This window comes from Aspergillus saccharolyticus (genome assembly GCF_003184585.1).
Source record: "Aspergillus saccharolyticus JOP 1030-1 unplaced genomic scaffold BP01scaffold_13, whole genome shotgun sequence".
Taxonomy (NCBI): Eukaryota; Fungi; Ascomycota; class Eurotiomycetes; order Eurotiales; family Aspergillaceae; genus Aspergillus; species Aspergillus saccharolyticus.
In genome coordinates this window covers 416,838-437,261 of record NW_020290623.1, presented here as the reverse complement: position 1 = coordinate 437,261, position 20,424 = coordinate 416,838, and the positions used below count along the sequence as shown (strand labels likewise).

The 20,424-nt window shown below is 51.6% G+C and overlaps 7 protein-coding genes across 7 annotated transcripts in view; 5 read left to right on the top strand and 2 right to left on the bottom strand.

The window, feature by feature from the left end:
* The first annotated feature begins 2,330 nt into the window (after positions 1 to 2,330).
* BP01DRAFT_356397 (pirin family protein) lies at positions 2,331 to 3,567 on the top strand. The gene is made up of 2 exons (XM_025574943.1): positions 2,331 to 2,831; positions 2,892 to 3,567. Exons 1-2 carry the CDS (start codon positions 2,483 to 2,485, stop codon positions 3,404 to 3,406), a joined length of 864 nt encoding a protein of 287 aa, XP_025431744.1. The 5' UTR covers positions 2,331 to 2,482; the 3' UTR covers positions 3,407 to 3,567.
* Positions 3,568 to 8,023: 4,456 nt separating this feature from the next.
* Positions 8,024 to 9,380, top strand: BP01DRAFT_38592 (NmrA family NAD(P)-binding protein). The gene is made up of 2 exons (XM_025577642.1): positions 8,024 to 8,892; positions 8,951 to 9,380. Exons 1-2 carry the CDS (start codon positions 8,249 to 8,251, stop codon positions 9,363 to 9,365), a joined length of 1,059 nt encoding a protein of 352 aa, XP_025431743.1. The 5' UTR covers positions 8,024 to 8,248; the 3' UTR covers positions 9,366 to 9,380.
* A 2,328-nt stretch (positions 9,381 to 11,708) lies between these two features.
* Positions 11,709 to 13,403, top strand: BP01DRAFT_356393 (histone chaperone napB). Its single transcript, XM_025574942.1, has 3 exons — positions 11,709 to 12,026; positions 12,226 to 13,053; positions 13,110 to 13,403. The coding sequence occupies exons 1-3, from the start codon at positions 11,903 to 11,905 to the stop codon at positions 13,214 to 13,216; spliced, it is 1,059 nt and encodes a 352-aa protein (XP_025431742.1). The 5' UTR covers positions 11,709 to 11,902; the 3' UTR covers positions 13,217 to 13,403.
* BP01DRAFT_356392 (SNARE domain protein) lies at positions 12,946 to 14,274 on the bottom strand. The gene is made up of 3 exons (XM_025574941.1): positions 14,143 to 14,274; positions 13,407 to 14,053; positions 12,946 to 13,341 (listed from the first exon to the last, which is right to left on the bottom strand). The coding sequence occupies exons 1-3, from the start codon at positions 14,175 to 14,177 to the stop codon at positions 13,265 to 13,267; spliced, it is 759 nt and encodes a 252-aa protein (XP_025431741.1). The 5' UTR covers positions 14,178 to 14,274; the 3' UTR covers positions 12,946 to 13,264.
* A 161-nt stretch (positions 14,275 to 14,435) lies between these two features.
* Positions 14,436 to 16,223, top strand: BP01DRAFT_38556 (uncharacterized protein). The gene is made up of 4 exons (XM_025577610.1): positions 14,436 to 14,524; positions 14,591 to 14,778; positions 14,856 to 14,981; positions 15,046 to 16,223. The coding sequence occupies exons 2-4, from the start codon at positions 14,664 to 14,666 to the stop codon at positions 16,170 to 16,172; spliced, it is 1,368 nt and encodes a 455-aa protein (XP_025431740.1). The 5' UTR covers positions 14,436 to 14,524; positions 14,591 to 14,663; the 3' UTR covers positions 16,173 to 16,223.
* A 324-nt stretch (positions 16,224 to 16,547) lies between these two features.
* On the top strand, positions 16,548 to 18,514 carry BP01DRAFT_38555 (ankyrin repeat domain-containing protein). The gene has a single exon (XM_025577607.1). The coding sequence runs from the start codon at positions 16,914 to 16,916 to the stop codon at positions 18,132 to 18,134; it is 1,221 nt and encodes a 406-aa protein (XP_025431739.1). The 5' UTR covers positions 16,548 to 16,913; the 3' UTR covers positions 18,135 to 18,514.
* Positions 18,515 to 18,534: 20 nt separating this feature from the next.
* Positions 18,535 to 20,424, bottom strand: part of BP01DRAFT_423170 (glycoside hydrolase) — a 2,546-nt gene continuing 656 nt past the window's right edge. Inside the window, exons 2-4 of the mRNA XM_025579614.1 lie at positions 20,148 to 20,318; positions 19,661 to 20,091; positions 18,535 to 19,571 (exon numbers count right to left, since the gene is read on the bottom strand). Of these exons, the coding sequence (XP_025431738.1) occupies positions 18,694 to 19,571; positions 19,661 to 20,091; positions 20,148 to 20,318 (1,480 nt within the window). The 3' untranslated portion in view covers positions 18,535 to 18,693. The remainder of the gene's footprint in view (positions 19,572 to 19,660; positions 20,092 to 20,147; positions 20,319 to 20,424) is intronic.

Genomic DNA, 20,424 nt, shown 5'->3' with positions numbered 1-20,424 from the left:
ACTCTCACAGTGTGCGACGCGAAATGCAGTGGGTCTGATTCTGGAGAAGGCTCATGCAGGGTTTGATTAAGCTACTAGTCTATGCGCATATGGTGCTTGAATCCAGTGCGATGTCGGAGACCATGTGTAGGCAAATGAATTAAGTTGAACTGGTAGTTATAGGAGGAAAAGAAGAAGCCATCTGCTATGTTGGATCATTGTTTGAAGACACTATCTGAGCTAGTTGAGCTATGATCAGTCCACACAAGCACATCACTACTCCTCGATCAGACTCGGGGTTTAGTACCTCATCTTGCGGTCCAAATCAATTTGCAGTCGAAATTGCTTATGCTCGCCATACGCTGGTCTCGTTCTCATTCCTGTCTTGATACTAGCTTAACATCTATCGCCCCCAACAGATATCCCCGCCAGTGAACGAAAAATTTCCAGGCTTCTGTCCGAAAACAGCAGGTCTATAATGATCGTGCAGGCTCACATCAATGTGTATCTTTGTCTGCGTCAGAGGATCAGTAAAGCTGGTTCCGCCCCCGAAGCATGAGCTTCCACGTGACAAATTTTTCTGAGTTCCGCAGCAAGGTCGAATGTAAGTCTGGGATACAGCGCAAGCTCCCTGATGAAAGTGAATTCTTGCGAACTTAAGTATGGTTTCACGAGTGCGGTGACCAGGACCTGACGAACGGAATTTCCTGCGGGCAGGTCGTTTGCTAATGCAAGATGACTTGCGCTGATATGCCTGATGTTCATATCGTACATATTTCCCATGTCGGCGAATCGGGCCAGTTCCAGAAGCCAGGAGATCCGGACGAAGCGGTCTTCCTGCGCCAAAGTGAAAGTACCAGTATATAGCCATTCAACGAAAAGCTCGAAGCTTCGTTTGAAAAAGGTGCCATCTGCTGGAAGAGTGACAGACGATGCCTTTGCCTCAGCCTAGTTGTCCTCGAACCTCTTTGAAAAGTAGGTCGACTTCTTGCACAGAAGGAGCTCTGATAATACATACTAGGAGGGACCGCTGCGCCCAAGCTGAATTTTGACTTGAGGTCCATGGTAATCAGGAAGACAACTGTGGGCTTATCGGTGTTGTGATCTGAAGCTCCGGCTCACCAACCCATCTGCGAAGGGCATCTGCTCCGTATTCTCCGGTTTTAGCTCGCCCGCTAAGGGCTGACATCGTGGAGTTTGTGATCAGCTAGCTTGACACCACTTGTCCATGTGTCCCGAGGGAAGTCCTGCATGCGTTGCGCACGTGGCCACTGGGTAAACCTCCGATGAGGCTACGAGGAAATAGATAGATACTGTGCGAGGCCAAAGATGTAGGCGAGGAATAGCTGATTAAAGGTGTTAGTCCTTAAGGTGACGGAGGGATTGCCTGAGGTCATTCCTGTACTCAGTGAATGACTGTTACGAACGGGGTTTGTGTTGGCCTGACCACGTGTAGACAAACGCAAGCAGGTAAGGTACTCATTTCTTATATGCAGCTTCACCCTATCATTGTTACATTAGTTGTAGAGAAGGCCTCGAGGTCCTAAAAGCTTGAGTAGGCTACTAGTATTTAGGGACTGTAACATATCATTGTTTTGTGTAGCTTGCCTCAGACTCGCTTCGCTTGGACCCCTGACATGTAAAATTGAAATGACAACCGTAGCCATGCAGCTTGCAGTGAAATACGGACCCATTAAGGTCCAAAATGATTCATAAGAACAGGAGAATATCTAGACCGAGCTCGTAACAAGAGAAGCAGGAACTTAGATTGTGAATGAGTCCTCACTAAGAACACCCGAGCCTTTGCCCGGCAACGGCCGTGAATTCCGGATGATCGACCATAATGGGAAAGAATACCAAAATTTTCAGTCCAGGCCGCCGATCGAAAAGTCTTTGGAGCTAGATTATCCTAATTACCAAAGAATTAGAGAATGAGATTCTGTAGATCTAACGTCGAGGTGGATGAAAACGGCCGTCAATTATGTCATCATAGGGACTCATCTTGTGACCAATCAGAAGTCCACTTTTTGACATTCATCATGATCTTACGGAGCATTGACAAATGGAGGATCAGAGCATGTCAGTCAGCATATTGTTAGTAGGCAATTAGCCAGAACTTATCAACCACCCTATATTACGAAGATTGACTGACAGCTCAGAGGCTAGAATATTCTTATCGAGTCTAAATCGCTAATTCAGCCACTCACGCGAAAAAGTGGTGGTTATGCTGCCCTCAGCATTATTGTGAAAGGACAAATGATGCCGGCGGCCCTTAGTCAGTCTTACCCCATGCTTACACGACGGATCTCCGCCCCGCCTGGAACTGCATGCCACTAACTAGAACTATAAAGCCGATCATCGATCGCGGCGACAGAGGGAGTAGATTTTGAAAATGCGCATCACTCTCAGTCCTTTCGCAACTCCTCTCTATTTACTGATAATAATCACTCCGATCATCTACTTCATAGCCAAAGCAATTTTCTCAACTACTACTCCCATCGAAATGTCCAAGCCTCTCGCCCACGCCTCCATCGTTGCCCGCCGCTCCAGCGAGCGCGGCTACGCCGAACACGGCGGCTGGCTGAAGACCTTCCATACCTTCAGCTTCGCCAACTACTATGACCACAAATTCAACCAATTCGGCAGCCTCCGCGTGCTCAATGAAGACCGCGTTGCAGCCCGCAATGGGTTTCCAACCCACCCTCACCGCGACGCTGAGATCTTCAGCTACATCCTTAACGGCGAGCTCACACATCGCGACAGCATGATCAAGAAGGGCGCCGAGGGTGCGCAGGGCAAGCAATTCTATCGCATGAAGAGGGGTGATGTACAGTTCACGACCGGTGGCACAGGTAAGTCTTACTTGCCTTTCTGGATATCTCTTGGCGGAAGCTAATCAGGCCGGAACACAGGCATTGCGCATTCCGAACAGAACGAGTCCAACAAGCCGGTACACTTCCTTCAGATCTGGGCCCTCCCATGGAAGTACGGACTCAAGCCTCAATACCACACGAGAACATTCGATGAAGCTGCGAAGCGACAAGGCTTCGTGCATATTTTGTCGCCGCTCGCGGCGGGGCCGGAGGCCACGCCCGCAGAGGAGGAGGCTGCCGTCCCGAAGATCCCCGAGACTATCCCCATTCATGCGGACTTCGTCATGGGTGCTGGTATTATCGAGCCTTCGAAGACATTCCAATGGACGGTAGGCGCTGGTGATGCTGTCACCCAGAAGAAGAAGCGGAACGTCTACGTCCATCTGCCCATGACCAAGGGCGGCAAGGCTAAGATCAGATTGGACTACCGCGACACTGCAGTTTTGGGCGAAGGCGATGGTGCTTTCATCACGGGGGTGAACGCCGGAGACGTGCTCAGCGTTGAGAGCATCGGGGAAGCTGAAGCGGAAGTCGTTGTCTTGGACAGCAATTAGAGGCATTTCTGGAGCTTGTGTTTTTAAACGGCGTCTGTCTTGCGTTCTTGGCATCTAACTAGCACGGGTCCTTTCGAATATTCGGCATTTGTATATTATGACTAGCTTATGGCATATGTGCGATCAGGTGTTTATAATTAAGATATAATGATATTTGATGACTAGGACCAAAGTGGATTCCAAATAGTCAGTACGTGCCGTTGTGACCATGCATCTAACTTATTACAGCTGAGGAGCTTAAGTCTACTAGGTAGCTTATGCACCAGGTAGAACGGGTCAAGCTATTACTCATGGCCACTCTATTTGCGGCATCCCGTCATGGGTGCCAGTGGTGACTGCCGAGCTTGACGAATTTCTTCGCGGCCGTTCGCATTATTCACTCATTTTTAAATACCTCTCGATCCACTGTCTCGAGTGTGATTCCCATCGTACAGCAAGCTCTCGCTCAGAGATTCGGTTGTCTTCGATCAGACAGGTCTTGTACACCTTACTGGCCAATGGCGCTACGAACAGAGATTTACCAGCATACCTAGCTAGCCATAGCCATATTCGATGACTTGCAACCATTTCCACCTGACAAGAGACAGCAGTGACTGCAATAAGGATTCAGACCCGAGCATCAGAGATAAGGAAATGAAATGGAAAATGGGGTGAGCTTTACGCGTCTGCAACAACCGCATCTTATACCTCAAGAATCCAGGAACTGTCTCGTGACTCTCGCCGAACCTTCGAGGCACCGAGCGATAATCAACGGCTGGACCTAACCGAGCCCCGCAAATCAACCCCATCATGAGTTCCATCTGATAACCGACATATCGATTAGATCTCAAAATGTGTCACGACCGGTGGCGAGATCCTGACCCAACTGGCAACTTGACAAGACAATCATCAGATACTCAGTAAGTCAGCAAACACGAAACATGCTATCCTCGGAGCGGTCCGCCGTGTCGAACGGACAGCCCGACAAAATAGGCAGGTCACGGGAATTTGACCACTACAGATGGAAAAAAGTTGCCCGCGGAGACATCAACCCCAACCCCAAATGGCTCGGGCTTTGAATGGGCCGGCATCATGCACGCACCCTCTCACCGAGAATGGGGACTGGACGGAGAAATGCACCATGACAGCATCATGTCTGCCAGTCCAGCCCCGGCCCCAGCCCTGTATTGATCCCACTAAAAGGTCGCAAAACTGCCCTGGCAAGATGGGTCAGCGGCCATTCCATGATACCCCGCTTTCTATTGCGCGATTGCTACTACTTACGGGGTAAGCCTAACTACACTTACAGTTTGCGAGGGCTGTTTTAGCTCCATTGGGGCTCAACGGATTGAGAGAGAATCTCTCGACTGGTATGAGTCATCAGATAAGCCATCGTGGCCTGTGTCTCTCTCCTCAGAGAAGCTGAAAAAAAGGCTACAGCTGACCCCGCCACCTCGGTCTTACGGGGCGGATTGTCCGGAGTTTGTTTCTGGGGAATTACCCCCCCCCCCCCCCGGTCACTAGAAAGTTAGTTCGATAGTCAGGATTATTGCACGGAAGACCGACACTGACACGGAGGACCGTTGCTTGTTGTTATCAGCTTTGGTTATTTCAGAACCCATTAGTCCCGAAAAATCTTCCAGCTCCCAGTGATCCTGATCAAGGACAAGTGACGATCCGCTTCATCCGAACACCGTATTCAGTCTTGGCGAGTTGGGAAGCAACGCGTGAGGATGTGCGGCGCACGGATTGGCCGGCGTGAGGGGGATTCCATCGCCGATGAAATGGGTCTGGAGACCGGAGTAGAACGTGGGCAGGTTGATGGTTGATGGGGCTCCAGCTAGTTTTTTATGTCTCTTCGTCTGCGGTTCGGACTGTACAAACATGTGTGTAACAGATGTCTAGGTTATGTGCAGCCCTGCTATTTTTCTCCCTTATCTCCTTCAAGGTCTTCTAACTTCTGAGTGCCAGGTATCAAATGAATATTGTATATAGTTCTTAGGCTAATCACCAGTTAGTTAGTGTAGGCGGTGCCGAAACGGAGCCGGGTTTGGCGGTGGCTCGAGGGCGATCCGCGTGGTTAAGTTGTGCTGCTGTTTTTCCCCGCTCCAGCAAAAGCTCGTCATTTCATTGGTCTGCCACTGCCGGGATCGGATCGTCTTTGAGGGGTGAAATTCATTCTATGGCTTTTTTATTCTCGATTTTTGTTCACCTCTCATGGCTTTCCAACAGCATTATTGATCGTCGCATTGATATCCTCTGTTGGTATCCTTCACCTCGTACTCGACAGTTACCACCTTCTGAATCCTGATTGTTCTGTCATATTCGACAAGGGGATGGGGGCCACATCAACTACACTTTTTGATTCTGTAGAATTGTGTTCAGAAATGCTTGCCATTTTCAGCTTACAGCGCGGGGGCTGTGTGTTGAACAACAACATCTAATTTAACTCCACCGCTATAGAAGATGCCGTGATCCCTGGTTCCCTCCTTACACTGCTCTCATGATGCCATCATTCGGCCATCATGGCGGACGAATCTGTTGAATTTCGCCTCCCGACTACGCTTGAATTGCATCTTGAGTTACGTAAAAGCAAACCCGGTCAATGGCCACGCTGAAGCGAGTTGGTGGATGGATGTTTCTGGCGAATTCCCCCTTCCAGGCCCTGCACTGCACTACTACGTTCAGGGCCAAGTGATACTGGCGATCTCGTTGACTTGCCTGATCTGCCGACGCTGGCGGTCATCGCCGGGGTCCAAATGGGGGTAGACATTAGACGAGGCGAGGAGCATACTACTCAGTAGATGAAAGATGGGGCTGGCCGACAGCAAGCTTACAGGAAGAAACTAGAATCATCAGTCAAAAATCTTCTTCCGATTACTAGTCATACAGGAAGATGCGACTCGAGCACCTCCGTAGTCCGTACTAGCTGATAGCTATTTGCTACCTCTTGACCCTGAAAAGGATAATCCATCCAGAGTTTTCAAGCCGCCTGACATGGCTCATTCTATGACTGATTGTCATTACTCGATATAAACCACCTCGGAAACCATATCGGACCAAAATCCCATCACGGGACGAGGCGCAGAAGCTCTGTCTTCGTCATTTCTGCGACAGGCACTCTTGATTTTCCTCTTGAGGTCGAGTGGGTTGAGGCATTTGAAGATAGAGAAAAAAAAAAGCCGTGTACCAACTAGTCTACTTTGCGACTCCATTCCTGTGAGTGCGCGGTAAACCCCAGACGATCCCAATCCAGACCAGTCGGCTGTGTCTCCTAAGGTACATGGTGGATGCTGCGATTCTTGCTTGTTGGCTCCTCAGGTCCCCATTGTCGCAAAGAGAGACACACAGACCGCAGTTACTTACATATAATGCCGACAGCGCATCCCTTCCCACCACCTGTAACCCTGCCGTTGAACTGTAGTACTTGCACGGACTAAACTGGGGGAGCGCATTCTCAAGCATATCGTTCGCATCAAAGCTTCATACCTACATCTCTCTTCCATTCCTGCGGTGTGGTACCCGGAGAGGTAACCTCCCCTTGTGCCTGAATTTAGCACGATTCCGCGTCTCTCGAGGCGATCCTTGTGCATACATCGATTGTTTCTGGCCAGCAGGGCTGATTAGGGTCTCTCTGTTTGTGGGCGCGAATCTCGGAACCAAGCACTGGACCTGATCCACGGACTACTGGGAATTTTTCCCCTCCGTCGCTTTGCTAGTGTGGATATCAGTTTCGGCTTCAATTCGGTAGCACGGGATTTTCTTGTGAGTCTGGAGTTCAATTTTTCCTTGTCAGCCATTGTATTTTTGTTTTTCTTTTTGCACCTGGTTATTATTACTTTAATTTTGGGGGGGAGGCTTTGCGTTATCGGTGCCCACCATCGTGAGATCAATTCCCTCACCTGGCGTCAGACCAGGCCCTGGGGCTGGTCCACAACCCACTTTGCTGGCCCATATTGGAGTATCCGGTGATTCTTATTATTCACATTTCCTTGCCCTGATCAAGGGGCTCTCCGTATTGTGTGCACTGAACGGCCAGAAAACACCGCATTTCCCACCCATTGACTAACCAAAACCCCTTCTCTTGGCGAGTAGTGTGTGGTGTTATAGACTATAGTAGTCTCTACTGCGCCGATTTGGGGTTTGAGAGTTGGAGCATTATCGATTATCGACAATCCCGCCGCGCCATCTCCAATACTCTATCATTTTATTTTTATTTTTATTCTTTTTTTCTTTTTTTTTCTTTACCCTTTTTTTCATCCCTCGCGACCTTCCTGGCAGCGGAGTCTTTTTTAGTACGCGGCGATTTCTCACCTTGTGCCCGACGGATATCGTTCCAGGAAGCAACTTCCTTTCAACAGCAGCTTTATCTGCATTCAAGGCTTGCATCATCGATTTCTTCAATTGCGGCATTCCTGAACAAATCCATCGCGAAGGGCCGCTGATAGTCTACTGAGCTATAAAAAGAAAATAATTCCTCCTTCACCATCGCGTCGCCTTGGGGGAGTTGTTTTAGCATCGATCTCCACGTACATTTTCTCCTCTTACCCCACCGTGCCGTCGTTCAATTTTCCTTCGTCGTTTAACCACCGCTACTTGCTGCACTAGTCACAAACGTGCGCTGTGCTGGTGGCATACCACCTGACCTTGTTTCGGACTGAAGAGAACTACATTTACTTGCATTGATCTGCTCTTGGATCAAGTACTGTCACTTATTGATTCTCAACTTTTACCATCGCTTTGCTGTTCCTCCTTCGTGTTCTTTACCCCGCATCCTCTTTCTTTTTCCTCCCGCAGCCCACCGGAGGCTTTTTCTTTCTTCCCGCCCTCCACATTATCCTCCTCCTCTCCTCCTCCTCCCCCATGACACAACAAAAGAAGACCATCGCCGTGGTAAATGCGACGGGTCGCCAAGCAGCGTCCCTGATTCGCGTTGCCGCGGCCGTGGGACACCATGTTCGCGCTCAGATCCATTCCCTCAAGGGATTCGTTGCGGAGGAGTTGCAGGAGCTTCCGAATGTCACCTTATTCCAAGGCCCGCTGCTGGGCAACACCCCGCTAATGGACGCATTGTTCGACGGCGCCAACCTCGCATTTATCAACACGACCTCACAATCAGGCGACGAAGTTGCCATTGGTCGCGCCCTCGCCGACGCTGCCAAACGAGCCGGAACAATCCAACACTACATCTACAGCAGTATGCCTGACCACTCGGTACACGGGCCCTGGCCTCCAGTACCGCTCTGGGCCCCCAAATTCACCGTCGAGAACTACATCCGTCAGCTGGGCCTGCCCTCGACTTTTGTCTATGCTGGGATCTACAACAATAATTTCACGAGTCTACCCTACCCGCTCTTCCAGATGGAGCTCATGCCGGATGGAAGTTTCGAGTGGCATGCGCCCTTTGATCCGGACATTCCGCTCCCCTGGCTAGACTCGGAACACGATGTGGGACCCGCGTTGCTGCAGATTTTCAAGGATGGGCCGAAGAAGTGGAATGGGCATCGGTAGGTTTGACTTTTTCCGTTGTTTCTGATAGGGGTGGTTGCTCACAAGTGGTCACAGCATCGCGCTCACCTTCGAGACACTCTCTCCCAATCAAGTCTGCGCAGCCTTCTCGCGTGCGCTCGGCCGTCCCTGTCGTTATGTGCGTGTTCCCAAAATCGAAGTCAAAGTCAACATTCCGCCGGGATATCGAGAACAGCTGGAGGCGATCGAGGTGGTGTTCGGACAGTGCGACGCGCCTTACTTCCCACAGCCCGAGTTTTCCCGTCCGGCGGCCGGATCACCCAAGGGACTGGGGCCCGCCAATGGCAAAGGCGCAGGCGCCGGAATGATGCAGGGTCCCGGAGGGGTGATATCGCTTCGTGTGACCGACGAGGCCCGGCATTTATGGCAGGGGTGGCGCGATATGGAGGAATATGCGCGAGAGGTCTTTCCGGTAGAGGAAGAGGCCAACGGATTAGACTGGATGCTTTAGTGGGGGAAGATCATGCCTAATACAGCGGTTCAGTTTGTTCCGACGGGCACGTGCGCCGGTGCCGGTAAGTTTGGCTTGGCCCGGCACCTGACCGATGGCGCGATTGGGTCGCGATAAGGGGAGGTTACATTATATTCAAAGAAGATTGCTGGATGGCCTGCTTGAACCTTCAGGGCCTTGCCGGGCGGAGTTCCCTTCGACATCCAACACCTCCTCGCTCGTAACAGAGATGAGGCACTCACACCACTCTACTCACCGCATTGCAGACTTGCCTGTTGGCGTGCATTTTCTCGTTGTCTTATCTGCTTACTAGTTTTCTTTCCCTGCATGCATGCATCACCGGCGAACTGGCCTGGGTTTCCTTATCAATGTCTCTCGGAATAAGAGACATTCAAAAAAAAGGAGTGAGAAAGAGAAGAAGATCCATACTCTAATGGGAAAGCAACGAAACACGAGGCATCAAGATTGAGAGTCTCACCACTCTCGATCTCCTCGCGGAAAAGTTTTTATTTTTATTCTGATTCAATCTTCGTCGATAATGTTCTACTGAGACGCACGACACGACTATGCAGGTATGATGATGGACATGTTGGATTGATATCGAGATTCATGGTCAATCCGCGCACGCCAAAGGTTTCTTATCTTATTTCTTTCTTTTCTCTTACCCCATTCTTTTTCTTCTCTGTTGTCACACCCTTGTTTCCATGCATTTTTTGCTATGGAATTGGTGTCTTTTTTTGTTATCTGATTGTGCTTCTAGTTAATTTATTCCCCTCGGATGCTGTGTGCATCGGCGGCTACTGATTTATCAATTCATTTTTCCAGATTTGATCTTGATCTTGTCCTATTATATTAACTGCAGAACGCTTTTGTAGGAGGTCCTAGATTTGACGGATTATGGTGGTCTTTGCTGGCTTCCTCACAATCAAAAAGGGAGCTGTTCTCACGAAGATAATCGGAGTACGTCAGGATTTCTCAGCTGTAAGCTCAGCACTTGCGCTGACTTGAACATGGCCTCTCCAAGTGGTAGCCAGTGAGCTCTGCTCAGGCATGTGAAGGGCTATGGATCTCATCGTGACTGTATTATCCTGTAGATGGGCTCTGTTCGCGCTATATTTGAGCTGCGATGCATTCTACCTGGAGGTATTCACATACTTCATAAATTGCAATGTAAGGAAAAAGAGACGTACTCATAGAGATTGAGCCCCGTCTGTGAGGTAAGACTGATATTTCCTGTCACCTATGTAGCAAGAAGTCTTTCGAAGGGTTGCTCTACATTCATTGTATACAAGATCATGCGAAGTCCTCGATGACGTCACAATCACAGCATCCACTTTACGGAGTACCACAATCTTTTTCCGAAATTCAAAAATATATCTTTCTGTTCGAACATTGTCATGTAGACTGAGTAACTAACTAACTGAAGGTTGACTGAGTAATTGGACGGTTCACAGACCAGAAATTACCTAACTTATATATCTGCAAAGTCTCGCGATAAGCAAAAAAATTCTACTGTGCAGTGTGTTCAACCTAGCTAAGTAAAAAAAAAAAAAAATTGAAAAGGGAGGTGCGTCCCCACACCCAGCACCCCTGAAAGTAAGCTAAGTGTGAAAAGAAGCCAAGCTAGATAATTTAACCACCTTTAACCTCAAGAAACTATTAATATTTATTGTAGCCAACAATGCTGTAGCCCAATAAGAATTGATCTTAAATGAAGTTGGAAGGCAGTTTAGGTTAACTACTCACTTCTCTTAGATAACTACCTACCCTAGTTAGCGCTCTAGCCCGCTCGCAAGTGGCGCATTGAAGCATCTCCGGTTGCTTGAAATCTCTGAGCAAGAAATGTAGATTTGTATGGATACTACTACCTTACTCCGCCACTCACCCGCGACCTCCTCTCGTAGGTTCTGTAACTCAGGTAAGGTACGAGTTGGAGGCCCTCTACTGGTAACAAGCAAAGGCCGAAAACAATGAGAAATCTACAACCTAGCCTGGAGCCTAGAATGGCTTACCTCTTTCGGTTGTGCGCACTGGACCTGCTGCGAAGTTGTAGCAATTGACCTTAATTAACCTAAGTACTTAGCTAAGTTAGAAGTTAGCTCAAAAAGACACTAATTACTCCGTACTTACCTATACCTTGCAGAGGAATAGCTGCTCACTGACTCAACTCAGTTTAGCCTACTTAGCTCAGACAACCCTTAGTCAGGTCCAGTCAAGGCTCACTTGTGATTTGATTTGCGACTGACGAGCAGGCAAAGAAAACTAAACCGGGGTAAACCTACCGGTAGTTACGGACTACGGGAGGACCTTAGCTAAGGTGTGTAGGTGGTTCTTTGCGCCCGGCGTAGCCATACTTTTCTCCCTCTCCCTCTTCAATTCCTTTATTCGCAAATCGCAATTATCCTTTCCTACACATCACTTTTACTGTTTCACCTTTGGGTATATCTAGTGATACTTATTTCAGTATCATTACTCAATTACGATATCTAATAGCAGTAACGTCTTGCCTTTAACAATTTCCCCACAAACACTTCACAATGTCCGCCGAAGAACAGAACCAGTCCTTGCTGGAGCGCATCCAGCAGCCGGAGGTGAGCAAGGAGACGCAGAGAAAGATTGCGCTCGTGGAGCAGGAGTTCATTAAGGCCGAGCTTGAGCAGCGTAAGTCTCTTATGCACTTTGTTCCTCATGAGGTGTATCCGTCGCGGAGTCAGACATTGCAGCATCTGGGATCGAGTACATCCGGTGTCGCGCAACCTGCAATTGAATTGCTTTAAAGCAGCACACAGCTGCGTTAAGTCTATCGATTATTCTTTTCGATGTATATACTAATCATGCGTCGTGCTGTGCTACTTTACAGTCCGCCACTCTACCCTTCTCCTCCGCCCTCTCTTCACCAAGCGCAGTGAGGTCATCGACTCCCCCGACCTGCGCGAAATCTTCTGGACCCGCGTGATGCTCAACGCCCCTGCCGAGATCGAGGAGGCCATCACCATGACCGACGCCACGATCCTGGCCTCCACCCTGACGAACCTAACCGTTGAGCGCTTCGAGGTCGACGAGAAGGGCAACGGCGAGCCCCGCAGCTTCCGCCTGACCTTTCAGTTCCGCGACGAAAACCCTTACTTCACCAACAAGACCCTCGTCAAGGACTTCTACTGGCGCAAGCAGGTCATCACCACCGCCAACGGACACAAGCATCACTGGGACGGCCTCGTCTCGGAGCCTGTTCGCATTAATTGGAAGGAGGGCCAGGATCCCACTAAAGGTCTATTGGATGCTGCCTGCGATCTCGCTGAGGCAGAGAAGAAGAAGAATGCTGACACGGACCGCAAAGAGCTGAAGGAGTTTGAGGCGCTCATGCGCAAGAGGGACGAGGTCGAGACGGCTGAGGAGGAGCCGCAGGATGAGGACGAGGAGGGTTCGGCTGCTGGCTTGAGCTTCTTCGCTTTCTTCGGTTACCGCGGAAGCGATGTCACCGAGGAGCAGTCCAAGGCTGCTCTCAAGGAAGAGGAGGAGAAGTATGAGAAGCTGCGCAAGGGTGAAGCTGTTGAGGAGAAGGAGGACGAAGACGACGAGGATGACGATTTGGAGGACGACTTCGAGTTCATCGAGATCTTCCCTGGCGGTGAGGAGTTGGCCATCGCCATTGCCGAGGACCTTTGGCCCAATGCGATGAAGTACTATGGTGAGTGATGCTCAGCCGTTCCTGCACTCGGTCTCGCATTGACTAACGGTGTTTAGTCACGGATCAAGCCATCGAGGAGCTCGACTACAGCGATATCGACGTTTCCGAGGATGAGGACGACGACGAGGAGCAGTCCCGCCCTCGTAAGAAGACCAAGGTCTAAATGCGCGACCGGACGATTTATAAGAACATTGTGCCATAATCCTCCCAATTAAAGCACAAGAAGCAGGATCAAGAGCAGGACTAGAACGAATATCAGGACCGCGATAGCAAAGGAGGACATTGTATCTAATGGCGATTATTAGCTCCGGAACAAGTTGGATAGAAACACCCAAAAAGTTGAATTTCCTTACCTTCATTCTTCCGAATGATATACTTCAATTTCGACATCCCGCTCTGTAATTTGCCCCCCACGCGGTCGGCCAATGTATCCACCTCATCAATCATGACGGCCTGCTCCTCTAGCTCCCTCCCCATATCGTCCGCCTGCTGGCGGAGGTTCCCCACCGTCCGAAACACCCCGTCCAGCTGCTCATCCTGCTCATGCATCAACTCCATCTGCCGCTGCTGCTCCATCGCCGCATAGTAGTCGTCGCCGCGCTCCCCAGACGGCGACAGTAGCCCACCGTCGCCATCATCATCGAAGTCCGCTGGATTCGGCAGGTGCGACGACCCTCCCGCCGCTGACGTTGCTGAGGCCGTCGTCACCGCCCGCTGCAGCTCCTGGCGCATATTCTCAATCTCCGCGCCTACATCCGTGACGAGCGTTCGGCGGCGCTGAACCTCTTCCAATTCCAGCCCAAACCGATACGGGTCCTGTTCGATGGCGCGCACACTCTCGACGAGGTCATCCAGGTCGGCGGTCAGGTCGGTCAGCGTGGTTTCGAGCTCCGAGCGCGCTTGTTGCAGCTCCGGGTTGCTGGGGGATTTGGCGAGCGAGCGAATCCGTAGGTAGGAGGAGAAGAGGGGTCGGGTGCTTTGAAGGGTGGAGAGGACGTCCCTGGGTGTATTCGCGGCATTGTTAGCTAATAGCGGACTGGGATGGAGGGACGTCGTCTTATCGCTTTCAGGGGATGCTTGGGTCCTTACGCTTGGACTTGGAGGAAGGGGTCTGTATAGTCCATTATGATTTGGTATTGTGTTGAGGCTTGAAGGGCTGAATGCCGGAGAGGGTGAAATGGGAGGATTGAGGCAGATAAGGAGGAAGGTAATAATACTGTGTAGAATGGGATGCTGTTGATACGGGCGATGGTGGCAGGATCCCCGGCATGATGCTGATCGGGGTAGGGCGGTGGGCAAGGCGGTGTCGGTGCGGGTTGGAGTCGTGGGTCTGTGCAGCCTACCGAGCAAGCAATTGGCTATCTTCGTGTCCTGTCTGTATAGAGAGCTTCAGGTCAATACGGTGCATAATGGTGCCTCAATGAAGAGCCTGAAGTATGGGGAGGTGATTTTTCTATGTTCTTGCGGGAAGGTAACTATTTACTTGTAACCGACGTCTCATGATTTTCGCTGTTACTCCAGCTAATTGATAAGACAGGCACTACTAGAATGACCTATTGCAAGATGACATGCTTTGATGCATACTTTCGATCCAAACATGCAGCACGGCTATGCAACTACGCTGCAGACACGGGCTATCCTTTCATATGCGCGGATGTGACGAGCGGATAATGAACAATGCCGTCTCCTTGTGGGAGGTTGTCTCTTGCATCCTTCAGATCGCGGGTTAATCGGCCTTTGTCCCTTCTACATTCTGGTTGTCTGTGAGTAAAAGCTGGCTCTAACTCACAGTATAAATGTAGTAAGGTCCAGTGTCGTCACTGTGAAAGCAGCGGTACAAACAGGGTACGCAAAGGATCGTTCTTCGAAGAATGGATACCAATCCGAACAAAACTGGGGAAAATTCCCCAGATACTGCTACGAAACAGGTAAGACCTTTTGACTGGGAAAGCTTGCCTATGGATATCATGTTTCTGATCGATAAGATGCTAGAGGACCTGGACTTGGTCAACCTCAGTGTATCCGTTCCAGTATTGCGCCAAACTCTGAAAGAGTCTCTCCAACAGCGATGTAAGAACTGGGCACTTCCTGCCAAGAAATATTACAAGCAGTACACGCTCGCGGAGGAAGGATATCTGCACGGACGGAAAGTGGAACTTGGTATCGTCCAGCCTTTCGCAGAAGCTATTCTCCACGGCCATTGTGGTGTTGTGCGGAATGTGCTGGATGCCGGTGTTCACCCCAACAAAGACCGTGACATTTACGGGGAATCCTTTTGGCACCTTGCAGTAAAGACACGGAATATTGATATAGTGCAAATTTTCTTGTCTTTCCCTCAGACGGACGTCAATCAGTTGACATGGTTCGGCGAGCGGGCGCTGGACATGTTTACCCCTAAGCGATGGTTTTGGCAGATGACCCAAAACCCAGCACTCAGGGCTCTCAATCGAAGTCAACACCAGAGCGCTTCCGAGCAAGCTTCTGTGCAGAGGGATCAGAGGCTCATGGAGATTTTGCTTGCGCGGGGCGCAACTTTCACCACGTCACATTTCCTAGGCCATCTGGTGCGACGTCCAGGCGGTCCGGAGCTCCTGAGACTGGCGATTCGGAATGGCACCTACCGCAAGTACTCCACTCTCCACCAGCACATGGAATATTGTATCCAGCATCTCTCGCCCAATGTCTTGGATGTTATGACTCAGGAATGTTCGGACGTGAAATCCATATACACAGGCCGATTTATCGAGGAAGTACTTGGGAACGGTCAACGCCGGCTACGACGTGGGCATGTAGCTCACGCATTCGCCACGTACATGATCCAACAGGGCTTTCGCCTCAATATCTATTACTCGTTGACCGAATTTCACGAACTGGCGGTGGTTTTGGGGAAAATGGTTCCAAGACCCAATTTCTACGGCTCGGAAGTCTTACCGGAGAAGGTCTGGAGAAAATGGGCCCGGCTTGCCTGGCTGCTGCTAGAGCGACCGGAGATGCAGTGTGTTGGCTTTGAAGCGTGGAGGGATCCAGAGATGATTCTGAAAAGCCCGCTTCGGGAGGCTACGATAGCCAGGCGCTGGGATGAGGTTGGCGCTCTGCTTCGAGCAGGCCCTCGGCGCTGAAGGATTTTCTTGTGTTTGATGCTTCCATAGTTATCAGATTGCACTGTAGCAGAACAATGTGACTGCTTGAGTTCAATTACTTGTTTATCTGTGCCTCGATCTCATTACTATAGCGTGCTCGATCCTATGCATCTTATCTAGTTCCTGGTGTTGACCTTTTGAAGATGACCCTTGCCAAAGCGTAATGAAGTGGTGCACCATGGGTCCGAATCATGTTCACTAGATGAATCGCATATGTAGTATGTTTCCAATCCTGTCTTCCGAAGATGGCTTGAAATCAGAGATGGAGGTGAATGAGTCACCTGATGCCTGCCCATGCAAAACCTCCTCGTGGTCCATCCGATCCCTGTAATCTCTCTTCCACCGACGGATGTCCTCTTCCAGTACCTGATGGTGGCACACCAACCTTTCCCGTTCTTTTTCACTGCATAGACTGTTCTGAATACATGCACTAGGGATTGCTGACATTCGCGTCACACCGAGTGGTGTACCGTCGCCGCCTCCATAGAGAGAATATCGAAAACTGCCGCAGGCACAGGCAATCGCCGCCAAATTTTCTGGAATCCTCCCTTTCATGCCTCCTGCCGGAGCCACTGCCGAAGATGCTGGCTGTACGGTCAAGACGTTCAGCAACACAGAGGTGCATATGGTTCTAAATAAAAGGTCGCAAGGGTCCCTTCGCGCCGTCCTGAAGTCCACCCACAACTCCACCCCGAGAATAACACTGGAACCCATAACACAATGAGAGAAAAGCTCCAGAAGATCCGGGAGTACTTCCGACGCCGCCGCGCCCGACGACTTAACAACCGACTGCAGGCCATGGCGAGGGAACAGAACATCGGGCTCGCCGGGCTGCCCATTGAACTGGCTGAAAGCATCATCCAACTAGCCCACACCAAGACCCTGCTTGCGCTCCGCCTCACCTGCAAAGATTTCCAGAAGCTCGTTCACAAGGAACTCCAGAAGCGCTGCAGAGAAACGGTCGTGCCACCGCAGGAGCTTTACGAGGCCATGATTGTCACCAACGTGCACATGAATCGGCGCAGCAGTCGGTATAGATGGACAGATAACCCGGTAAGTCAGCCCCTCGCGCGCGCGGTGGCTGAGGGCCGGGTGGACGCGGTCCGCTTCTGTCTAGAAGCAGGACTCAGTGCTAACCTCTACGACCTCAGTGCCCGACCTCTGTTGCACATCGCCGCCTTCTACTCGCAGGTGGCCACGGCCCGTCTGCTGCTGCAGCACGGTGCTGATCCCTTCGCTACGGCGCGGGTAAGCCGCAGCACGGCGCTGGATTTCGCGGTGAGCCCCGAGCTTAGCCACGAAGAATTCGGACCTCCCTTCGGGTGGGCGATGCACGATGTCCGGCGCGACGAGATGGTGAGACTGCTCCTGTCCGAGGGGGGCCGGTTCTCCATCGAGGCTGGACCCGGGGTTCTGCCCTATCTGTGCACGATGCCGGATTGCAGACTTCTTCTCCGGCAGGCGTACAACAACGGCACCTACCCCATGGACGAGGCCATCGCGCGCCATCTGCTGCAATGTGAACGGTGGCCCGAGGTGGTCAAGTGGGTCGTGGCAGCCCTGCCGGAGGCACTCAACCCGGTCATCGTCACACGCGACGGACTCTCGGCCATCGAACAGGCCCTGTTCGCTCACCATAATGCTCTTGCAATGGAAATGATCATTCATGGGTTTCCCTTGAATATGGGCCCCTTCGGCAATGAGTACCCGGAGCTGACGTTCCCACTGAGCAACCTTCGCCACGGTGGTAGCGTCCAGACCCCCACTGACCAGCAAGTTGCCAGGGCGCTGATCGCGCGACCCGAGCTTCAGGCTGTCGGATTTGGTCGTTGGGTCTTGCACACGGGCAGCAACCGTTCATACATGGTTATCAATGAGCCGATGAACTTCCACTTACGCTCCCGAAACTGGCGCATGGTGAACTATTTGCTGGGGCTCTAGTGCCTAGTTGGTTCAATTGAGATTGCCCTGCTCAGAATGGGAATTTCTTGCTACATCTTCCAGACTGATCTTTCCTAGTTTCATCATCCAGATTGTGAATTTCCTACAAGCGTCATCTATCTACCCCCACTGGCTGTGACTCTGTTGTAGTAAGCACCTTAATCAATCCCCTTCCTTCGCATGAAGGCGAGAAGAAAGACTCCTTTCTAGGACGAAGTAACCTTGAAGGACCTGACCTACCCACGACGCCTTGGGTCTGCGTACACCGCAATACTGCCCAACCAGCAGCTTCTACAAGGAACTCAGCAGGAGCCTCATTCTTATTCCCAAGCCCCGAAACATGAAACATATTGTTATTCCTGATCATATCATTACTTGAGACCAAATGAGTCTCATCCCCATCCGCCCTAAGCGGCTATTAAAATCACATAATCCCCATGAAAACCTCATTTAAAACCGAAAGAAAATAAATCTAGCCTCCTCCTTCAATCCTCCCAACCTCCAAACCACCCCCAAGTCCCCAATTCGTCCCATTCCTCACTCACGGACCTACTGTACATCAACAATAAGTAGCATTGCCCTTCACCGGTGTAATCACGCCCTCATCAATCAACAGCTCATAACTCCAATAATCTTTCTGGGTACCCTGGCCATCGACCGCGGTGGTAGAGTTGTGCTTGATATTCCAGAAACTGCCACCCTGGACGTAGTAGCTCCAAGCATAGCGCTGGGTGTCGAACAAATTCTTTCGGTTGGCGTAGGTGTTGCTGTACAGGGTCTGGAGGGCCCACTCGCCCACAAAGACCGGGAACTTGCCGTCACCGCCCAGCACGCTCGCCTGGCCGCAGATCGCGCCCTGCGCCCACTGGGAGTAGATGCCCGAGGCCGCGAAGTAGTAGACATGCGTATCGAACACCAGGTTGGCGGTGGCGTCGAAGTACGGCGACCAGTGCTCCTCGCCCAGGAAGCAGTCCTGGAGCATGATGGGGACGCGCGGCGTGGCCGACTGCGCCACCAGGTCCAGCACCCCCTTCGTGTACTCCACGATCCAGGCGGTGCCGTTGCTGGTGAGCGTGGTGGTGCTGGCAAAGCCGGCCGGGTTGTCGGAGGCCTCGTTGAGGGGGGCGATCGTGAACGCCCACGCGCTGTCGCCGGTCGCGGCAATGAAGTCCAGGATGGCGGAGATGGCCTCGTAGCTGTATTGCAGGTTGGTGGAGTTGTAGAACCAGCCGTCGTGGCCGGCGGCTTCGCCGATGTCCAGGCTGTTGACGCCGCCGGGCAGGGAGTGCAGGTCGATGATCACCCGCATGTTGTATGTCTCAATGCCGTAAAGCGCGATCTCGCGGAGGTAGGTTTGCTGGTTGCCGTGGTAGAGTTCCGAGCCGGGGAATTGGATCCAGGCGGCGTAGGTGGTGGGGATGCGGAGGGTGTTGACGCCTTTTTTTTGGTTCAGGGGGTTAGTTTTTTGGGGGGTTCAAGAGGGGGAATGGGCAAGATAGTTTTGGGTAGGGAGCTGGGGTACGTACCAACTGCGGCCACGCGGTCGATGTCTTCGGTGGTGATGTACGTGGCATAGCGCTCCTCGAGCACCGGGCCACACTGCGAGCCCAGCGTCTTACAGAAGGTCCATTCGTCAGTAGCGTTGGGCGCGTACGAGTCCCACCACACCTGGTCGAACACCTGCTCCTGCTCCAGCCAGCCACCCAGGTTCACACCGTTGGCCTTGAACTTTCTCCAGTTGGTGTACTCGCCTGCGGCTTGGGTGGCGGTGGCCGATGCCAGGGTCGTGGTGTAGGTCCGGGTGACGGTGGTCGAGGCCCCGCGGATGGTCGTCGTCTTGGTGCCAACGAGCGTGTTGGAGGTCGAGGCAGTGTACAGTGCCGTGTTGACACCGGAGCCAACGGCGGAGCCACCGGCAACAGGTGCAAGGCTCTTGGTGCTGGTCACCTGAGGGTGGCTGGGTATTGTTAGTTGTTGTTGTTGATGTGAAGGTGAGCGGGTGAGGATGCTTACATGAGACGAGTGCTGGTAGTCTTGGGGTTGATGCGGGTCACAACGTTCTTGGAGGAGGATCCAGAGGACGATCCAGAGCCAGAGCCGGAGGAAGAACCAGAGCCAGAGCTGGAGGAAGAGCCAGAGCTGGAAGAGCCAGAGCCGGACGAGCCAGAGCCGGAAGAGCCAGAGCTGGAGGAGCCAGAGCTGGAGGAGCCAGAGCCGGACGAGCCAGAGCCGGACGAGCCAGAGCCGGAGGAGCCAGAGTTGGAACCGGACACACCAGAAGAGCCAGAGC

Coding starts and splice junctions, on each gene's coding strand:
- BP01DRAFT_356397 (XM_025574943.1), top strand. CDS start 2,483: ATGTCCAAGCCTCTCGCCCACGCCTCCATCGTTGCCCGCCGCTCCAGC. Junction 2,832..2,891: donor GTTCACGACCGGTGGCACAG/GTAAGTCTTACT, acceptor GCCGGAACACAG/GCATTGCGCATTCCGAACAG.
- BP01DRAFT_38592 (XM_025577642.1), top strand. CDS start 8,249: ATGACACAACAAAAGAAGACCATCGCCGTGGTAAATGCGACGGGTCGC. Junction 8,893..8,950: donor AAGAAGTGGAATGGGCATCG/GTAGGTTTGACT, acceptor AAGTGGTCACAG/CATCGCGCTCACCTTCGAGA.
- BP01DRAFT_356393 (XM_025574942.1), top strand. CDS start 11,903: ATGTCCGCCGAAGAACAGAACCAGTCCTTGCTGGAGCGCATCCAGCAG. Junction 12,027..12,225: donor TAAGGCCGAGCTTGAGCAGC/GTAAGTCTCTTA, acceptor GCTACTTTACAG/TCCGCCACTCTACCCTTCTC. Junction 13,054..13,109: donor CAATGCGATGAAGTACTATG/GTGAGTGATGCT, acceptor AACGGTGTTTAG/TCACGGATCAAGCCATCGAG.
- BP01DRAFT_356392 (XM_025574941.1), bottom strand. CDS start 14,177: ATGGACTATACAGACCCCTTCCTCCAAGTCCAAGC. Junction 14,054..14,142: donor CCCTTCCTCCAAGTCCAAGC/GTAAGGACCCAA, acceptor GAATACACCCAG/GGACGTCCTCTCCACCCTTC. Junction 13,342..13,406: donor TATCATTCGGAAGAATGAAG/GTAAGGAAATTC, acceptor AATCGCCATTAG/ATACAATGTCCTCCTTTGCT.
- BP01DRAFT_38556 (XM_025577610.1), top strand. CDS start 14,664: ATGCAACTACGCTGCAGACACGGGCTATCCTTTCATATGCGCGGATGT. Junction 14,779..14,855: donor TTGCATCCTTCAGATCGCGG/GTTAATCGGCCT, acceptor GTATAAATGTAG/TAAGGTCCAGTGTCGTCACT. Junction 14,982..15,045: donor CAGATACTGCTACGAAACAG/GTAAGACCTTTT, acceptor ATAAGATGCTAG/AGGACCTGGACTTGGTCAAC.
- BP01DRAFT_38555 (XM_025577607.1), top strand. CDS start 16,914: ATGAGAGAAAAGCTCCAGAAGATCCGGGAGTACTTCCGACGCCGCCGC.